Source organism: Triticum aestivum, chromosome 4D (genome assembly GCF_018294505.1).
Source record: "Triticum aestivum cultivar Chinese Spring chromosome 4D, IWGSC CS RefSeq v2.1, whole genome shotgun sequence".
NCBI classification, from domain to species: Eukaryota; Viridiplantae; Streptophyta; class Magnoliopsida; order Poales; family Poaceae; genus Triticum; species Triticum aestivum.
In genome coordinates this window covers 507,909,931-507,918,123 of record NC_057805.1, presented here as the reverse complement: position 1 = coordinate 507,918,123, position 8,193 = coordinate 507,909,931, and the positions used below count along the sequence as shown (strand labels likewise).

General features: G+C 45.9%; 1 protein-coding gene across 1 annotated transcript; it reads right to left on the bottom strand.

The window, feature by feature from the left end:
• Positions 1-2,719: 2,719 nt before the first annotated feature.
• LOC123099122 (uncharacterized) lies at positions 2,720-7,613 on the bottom strand. Its single transcript, XM_044521267.1, has 5 exons — positions 7,206-7,613; positions 6,912-7,057; positions 6,540-6,683; positions 6,138-6,435; positions 2,720-4,545 (listed from the first exon to the last, which is right to left on the bottom strand). Exons 2-5 carry the CDS (start codon positions 7,026-7,028, stop codon positions 3,134-3,136), a joined length of 1,971 nt encoding a protein of 656 aa, XP_044377202.1. The 5' UTR covers positions 7,029-7,057; positions 7,206-7,613; the 3' UTR covers positions 2,720-3,133.
• Positions 7,614-8,193: the final 580 nt, after the last annotated feature.

The following is an 8,193-nucleotide window of genomic DNA, read 5'->3' as shown; positions in this document are numbered from 1 at the left end:
GTCAAGGAGGAGAAGGCCGACGATGACGACGGCGGTGAGGATGGCGGCGACGACGGCGACTACTCGGCGTTCAGCCAGTTTCTTTTTTAGATTAGTTTATATATTTGCTATGTAATGAAAATCCGCGAACTTTGTCGAAATATATGCCCAAGTTAACCGAAATTTGTCGTGTTTAGTCGAACTTCGCCGAACTTTGCTATATACTTTTATTTTTTGAACACGCCTGGGGGCGGCCCTGGGGCCGGCGGCTGGGGACCAACTCGCCCCCAGACCGATTTTTTGCGCCGGCTCACCCCCAGGCGGCGATTTTAGGCGCCCCTGGGGGCCAACGGCTGGAGATGCTCTTACAGCAGGAGCAGGCAGCTTGGTTACTCACTTGACAGTTCTTTTACTACAACAACACAGATCCTGCAGCTTCACAACTGCATTGCACATACATACATATACATATGGTGACATGGGCCACACCAAATTTGAATCATTGGGTGGCCCTATGGTGTCTGTCCCTGTGCATCTGGTCACATTGTTAGCAGCATACGACCTGCACAATTTATGGGTCATGTGTGTGTATATTCAGTGCGGTGGCCAGCTACACCTAATCGCAACTTTCAAGTGCAGTGTACTACAGTGCTCCTACGATCCTGCATGACCTTTCGTCCAAAAGATGCTGAGAAAGATACGCGACGAGGCTGTTCTCTGACTGTCCGACTGTTACTACTGTATCTCTCACGCACACACATAGAGACAGACACAGAAAGAAGTGAATGCTGATGCTGAGAAAGATTTGAAGTTTCATTTAGATCCTGCTGGCACTTGCAGATGGATGCAGAGCTGCTGGTGTGAATTGACTGAGGAGGCTTATTATTCAGAGTTCTCCAGAGAGTTCTTCAGACACACCTCCACTCATAACATGTCCTGGCTACCCCAGCAGCAGGGAGCAGCGCAGCACACCTCCCTCCCGTATTTATGTTCTCGTCTGACTTGATGGTGGTACGATTGATCCTACTCCACCCACCAGCAACACCCTGATCAATGCTCACTTGATCCGCATAGAGATCATTTCCAGTAGATTCACAAATTTATTCTGCAGGTTGTCGATCCATGCATGCAGAGTACGTACTTACTATAGCATTAAGGCTCAGCTGTACTGCTACTGAGTGCTCGACATGACGGCAGCTGAGCTGATGATGATGTCCGTCCGGTTGCTGCACTGCATCCTGGCCTGCAGACATGTCAATCTCAAGCAAGAGAGAGCAAAAAAGAGCAAGAGGGATCATCAAACTATTTGTTTGCTTGCTGTCTATTACTAGTACGGATTTGATAAAAACATCCAAGCAGTGGAGTGGATGCTGGTACCAATGATATAATAGAATATTATTACTAAGTACTTGTATACAATAGTACTTACTATACATCATGCCTAACAATCCTCTCTAGCATAAGCCACTGTGTGACAGATTTAGTAACAGTGCACAGTGCTCTCAGTCTCAGCACTGATGGGAGAGCATGCATGTTCCTGACAGACACTCTTGGAGACAAATGCAACAAACAATGATGCACATGTGCAACTGGGGCTGGCCTGCACTGCACCCACCATGCATGCATATGCCCATCACGAGCACAGTGTTTCCCTTCTAAGGATTCCTATAATTGGTCAACGAAGACCCATAAGGATTTCTGCTTGTTTTTCTCCATGAAATAAAAAAACAAGGCAGAGAAAAGAAATAAAGGTGTGGCTAGGTCTCAATGTAACCTATATCGAATATAGCATCGACCGAGACATAACCAAGTTTCAGTCGACTGAGATTTAGCAAGACTGGTTGAAACGATAGGCGGATCTTTGGGCTTTGGCAAGCACCACAGTGTTGTCTCATAGACCGCCCTGCGTTCCGACGCCAAAGAAATAGTACTGTAAATCAGAGTTCATGCATGCAGATGCAGCGATGCAGACAGAGATACGTGCAGATGTGCAATCCTCCGTCAGCCGACTGTAGACTGATGGATGGATGGATGGATGGACGGCCATTTCGATCTGGACATTTGTGGCCTCGTGCGATTCTACGTGTGCTACACACTGCACACTGATGCAGCAGTCATGTACTGACAGTTTTTTAGATTGTTTTTTCACATTCTTTTTAGATTTTGCTCTTCAATTATTATTTTTATCGTGGCAAATCGAACGCCCGGGATGGTAAATTATGTAGTCGAGAGGATGACAATTAACAAGCACATATTGCCATAATTTGCATACAAAACATCGCCCCTCCGCTTTTTCTTTTTCACTTCTCCTTTTGGTGTAAATTCATATGCTTTTTAAAATAGTCTTCTTTCGATAAAGGGTGTTTTTAAAATATTCATATATGCCAAATTTGGCATGCTTAGAAATTCGACGTCAGATTTCTAGTATTTCATCCTTGTTTTAGAAAAAGACAAGCTGAATGTTGCGTTTTCGTTACGCCAATATTTTGTTTTAGAAGAAAAAAATGATTGCGAGTTTTTCTGGCGTTGTGTGATCGTAAATCTTGGCTACATTACAAACTGACAGCAAGTAGTTCATGACTTTTGCAGGATGTTACTTTAAACAAACCTGCCCAATTTGGATGCAAACAACTGCCCAATTTGTATGCAAACAAGTGCCAAATTTGGATGTTTTTTTTGCACAGCACAGAGCAGGTATTTGGACCACCAGCCATGCTGGGCAGGGCTGTACACCGTAGCATGGTAATTGGTAAGTAACCCAACAGATACAGTAAAGAATGTACACACAGGGAGGGAGCCTTGTTCTATGGGGCCATTCATCCAAATCATTCTTCCAGGTTACAGAAACAAAAAAAATTGTCGAGCTTTACCATCATCACTTCACTTGCTAAATATAAATCCGCAGCTACTAAATAAAAGGCGCAACCTACCACCCCTCCGGCATTATCACCAAGCTTTTTTGTCGATTAACCGAAAAAAGGAATTCACCGACCGAACGATGGCGCTAGCAGCAGACCGGTTTCAGCTAGGCTTCATAGTTCATACACGACGATATTCACAGGCCTGGCCAGAATTGCCCTCACAACTCCTACTCCCCCACATTTCCTTCGTCGGCATTGCGCTTCACCAGCGCTTCCGTATGAAAAAACCCTCACTAGTTCCATGCATTGGAGCAACGCCGAGGCAGCCTTGACCGGGTCGACGGACCGTACTTGTCCCCGGGCGCCCTCCTCTGCCTGGTCTTCCTGATTTCATACCCTATAGCATGCAAGTCGTCGCATATCTCGTGCCTCGCGAGGGAGACCAGCCCGGGCAATATCTCCCTCTGGAAGTCTCTCATCCCCCTCCCTCTCCGCAGCTTGATCCCACACGAAGGCCCGTCCTTGTCCGGCGCTCTCACAGCGACTGAATCCCCATCGTCTCTCAGAGCCTCCAGGTTCATCACGCCTTCCTCGAACGAGTCCAGCGAGACCTGCGGTTCATCGCCTCCATCCTGAGCATCTGCCTGGTTGTTGCTGCAATGGCTGTCTGTGATCCACGCAGCGCTATCCGTGAACAAGGAAACGAGTGTCTGAGCTGCTGTGGACGCTAGTAGCTCATCTTCTGTCACAACTTGATATGTGATGGGCGCGTTCATAGAATTTGATTCTCCGTTACTTGATGGTCTCAATCTTGGACAAGCGTAGTCACGACCTTGAGGAGTTTCTGGAATCGACATCGATCTGTTTGTTGCAACTCCGGAGTCTGGCGACCGTACACTTTTACCGTCCATACTCTCAGCCATGTGTTGTTGGTCTATGATAGTTGGACATTCGACGGAAGAAATGTTTTCCTGGACCTTATCCTCAGTAAAGTAATGACTTAGAAGTTTGTCAACACCATCACTACTACTTGCATGTTTCTCTCTGGGACTGCTATCCATCATCGATGGGAGCTCGATGCTTCCAACAGACACATTCAAGTCAAAACCCTCCATTTCATCATCACAGATTACTGCTAGACTCTCCTCTTGGCACTCCCTATAAACAGCTGTTTGTCCTCCTATTTTTTGTAAGTCTGAAGAAGAAGAAGAATGTCGACCGCTCGCCCTAACTGACATCTCTTCACGTGGAATTTCCATAGAGGCCTGAGAACTCATTCCAGAGACATTATCTAGTGTATGTTGATGCTGGATATTTCCTCTGAGACGCACGTCATGATTTGAAGCTTCCACGCGGAAAGGCTTAGAACTGCTCTGTGGGTCACAAATACCTCTGGCCATCACTTCCCTCATGCTGTCTGGGGCCGGCATTGATGCCGCAACTGTGATCGAAGACCCTTTTGAAGATCCAATGCTCGACTCAGCTCTGATGTGGAATGCTTTGCTGGAGTTGCTGCAACCTTCTCCTGATTGCATTGTTCTTGAACTAGCCAAAGGAGAACAGAACACGTTTTTGGAAGAATCAGGGCAAACATTTAAATCATCTTCTTGAGCTATATTCAGGTCGATAAGCATGCGTCCAGATGCAGTAGCCTTTGCTTTCACTGGTGAATGACTGTCTGGGGTATCACTAGATCCAGTTGAACCTGAAAGGTGATAAACAGAGTCAAGCAAATGCCCCGACAGAATCTCACACTTTTCCAGTGGAGTTACAGAGAGCAATGAATACCATGCAATCCAAGATGTATGCACAAGACAAGACATTCACTAAATGATAAGCTCTACGCTAACTACAGTCATACAGAAAGCAGGGAACACATCTAGTTAGAATGATATACAAGAACATTATGATATGTTGTTCTACTCAATGGGTTAGTTTTCTTCCAGTCTGAACGGAATATTACTCATAAAAAATTATATATTTAGCCAGGGTAATTAAGTTGCCGATGGGAAACATGGAACATTTATGCTATTCTAATTTAAACGAACACAATTTTAGGTAAACAATGATCAAAATGCAGAGGATGCAATCTAACATCCCTTATCAAATCGCTTGCACTTTTAAATTCCGTAATTCACGAACTTCTTTGGCCAATCAAAGAACATTATAGTGTATGTTTTGCGCATATAGACTCGAATAATGCCTTAATGTGTTGCCATTGACAAAAAAGATGAAATACAGGCAACACACCATCTGGTCTGCTAGCAGATAAACTTGGCCAATTTACAATCTCTTAGTACTGTCAAGCATTATTTATTAAATGAGCAATCATTAAAGTGAAATAAGTAATAATACTGTGTCTCTTAGACTCTTATATTACAAACAATGGATAAAGGAACTCACGTAAACACAGGAAAATAAATAAATCAAAGAAGCCTTTTCATGTTCACGTATCATCAAGATAAACAAATGAACTGTTGCCTAGAAAAACAAACTGAAAGAGAGATCCAGGCTTGCAACTGACTAAACAAACTGCAAGAGAGATCCAGGCTTGCAACTGAATTACAACAAGAGCACATTCCGTTGAAGCTAAATGGATGCTTTTCCTATAAATAAGCTAAATGGATGTTTTCTTCGAACTGAGCTAAATGGATGTTTCAGCACACCAAGACTAGAAGATTCAAGCTTGCAGGCACAAATAATAAGCTAAATGGATGTTTCAGCACACCCAAGACTAGAAGATTCAAGCTTGCAGGCACAAATAATAAGCTAAATGGATGTTTCAGCACACCCAAGACTAGAAGATTCAAGCTTGCAGGCACAAATTACAGCATACGTAAAAGCTATACTGTAAAAAACTGGAGATATCATAACACACAATTACGTAAGTGGTACATAGAATTTTCCGGCCATCCTGTCTTTTACTATGAAACTTAAAAAGGTTGGGCATGTATGGAAAGCATTGAGAATAATTTAGCCTACAATACAATGGCATGGTGTGAACATTATTGACAATGCAACCTTGCAGGACACAAGTTTGAACCCAAAGCACACAACTGCAGCCTACATGTAGTAATCGAGATTCATTACTCAGACATTCATTTTTTTATAATGACAATCTGAGTTCTAATGTCAAGGACCATTCAATTGCTATCAAACGAACTTATTATTAGTAAGGCATTCGGCTCTGCATTTCTTAGTTTTGCTGTTTTACTCTACCAAAGTAGACAATTATAGTTATATTAACATAACTAGGCAGGGCAGGGCAGGGCAGGGAAGGGATGCTCTTGAACTCACCGAAACGAACATGGGCAGCATTCTCCCTTGGATAACACTGAGAATTATCCACAAACCCAGCATTGCGCTTGGCATAGTCACTGAACCGGGCAGGAGACAAGATCTCCACATCATCATCGTCGTCCTCGGACGTCGCCGGCTTCTCTAGATCGATCATACGGCGGTAACCGGACCTCCCCTGCACACCACCACCATGGTCAGGTTTCCTCCTGACAGAAGAACCCTCAGCGCCCAAATTCCCTGCAACCCCATTGCCACACCAAATGGCCTGCTTGCCTCCTGACAGATCCGGATCAATCTGTGGCAGCAAAGCAGAGAGACTTGTCGATTTAGCAGCAGGAATTTGGGGAAAGTTTAGGTGATTCCTGTTTGGCCTGGCCTGAATAGCATAGCGTAGCTCACCATGTGGATGTGGGATTGGGAGGAAGTGGCCATGGCCATGGAATGGGTGGGAACAGGATAGAGGACATCGTGGGATTGCTCCCAGAAGGGCGCATCAGGCCTGAGATTCCTCTGCGCCCAATACAGCCTATGCAGGTCCTCCACCTAGAAACACCAAATCAGATGCAACCACATGAGCAAGGGAAATACGATATTTAACAGTACAACAATCAATTAACTTTATATCTATCCACTCCGTCGAAGAAATTGCGAAAATAATTGGCTTTTATTCGTGGGTATATATTTTTTAATCGTGATTTACACGGGCTGGCTAGTGAGGAAAGAAGGGATTTTTGCGGGGAGCAAGTAGGTAAGCAGGGGAAGGGAAGGCACCTGGTGGCGGTAGGCGTGTTCTTGGCGGAGCATTGCGTGGGCGAGGCGGTGGTCCTGGGGCGCGGGCTCCGGCGACGGCGGCGCGCAGTTGAGATCCAAATCCATGACGGCGGCCATGATCTGCCCCCTCTCCCTCTCCCTTTTGACTGTTTGTACCCAACAACAACCAACAGAGAAGCTAATTCAGATCAAACAAACAAATCGAGCAGCGGAAAGAAACTCGCAAACAACCAACCAACCAAAATAAACCAAGCACCGGATTGAAACAAGAAAACATCAGCCAAGATTACTTACCGCGAGGAGGAAAAACAATTGGAGGCCGATGCGGGGGAGGCTACTGGTCTCCTCCTCCTGCTCCTTTCTGCATGCTTTTCTTGTGATGTTTTTCCTCTCCCCTCTCTCTTTCTTTCCCCAGGCAGGCAGGCAGGCAGGCAGAGGGAGGCAGCTCTCTCTTTCACCACATCTCGGGCGTCGCTGTTGCGCCGAGTTGTTTTCTTCCTCCCCCTATCTGCGATGAATCTGCCCCCTGCTCCTTTTTTACCGCTGGACAGCGAGCGAGGAGCCGAGCCGATCTGGGTCTCCTCCCACGGGATAGAGGGGAGCTCGCTGTGGTTGCTCTGGGTGCCGCTGTCCCGTCTCAGCTGTACTGTCAGCTACTCCTCTCTCCCTCTCCCTCTCTCTCTCTCCTGCTTTTCTCCTCTCTGCTTCTCTGCAGCCGCTGCTCTCTCTTTTGGAGTAGGAGTATTTTTTTACTGCTAGAGTGAGCACTGCTCTGGCAATTGGACCCCTGCAATGCACTGTTTGCTTTTCTCCTCCAAAAGCTTGGGTCTTTGGAACTACTGCTTGCTGTGAATTCGGATCCCTTCCTCCCTCCCACTCCTACCACTGCACTTCCATTTGGTGCTACTGCTGCTGCCACAGAGTCTGTCAATTATGCTCCCACCATGATTCTGAAATTTTGAGCAGTAATTTTTCCCTGCAGAAATTCGGTGGTTTTGGTTTGGTGTGAAATTCCTTGGTACTAGGATCAACAAGGGATAATAATATCTTGGGCTTGGCCTGGCCGACCCAGGGCAGGGCGGGGACAGTCTGTCTGTGGACGTATGGCTGCATTGAATAATGGATGAATAAAGTAGTACTGGTACGACTAGTATCTCGTGTGGGTGTGCGATGCTGATGAGATGATCTCTGTGTGTGTTGCTTGTTGGCCTGCGTGTCAAACTGTGGAAGGGGTCGGGGGCGCCCGGATGGGATGGATCCCTGTCGGCCTCACTACAATTTG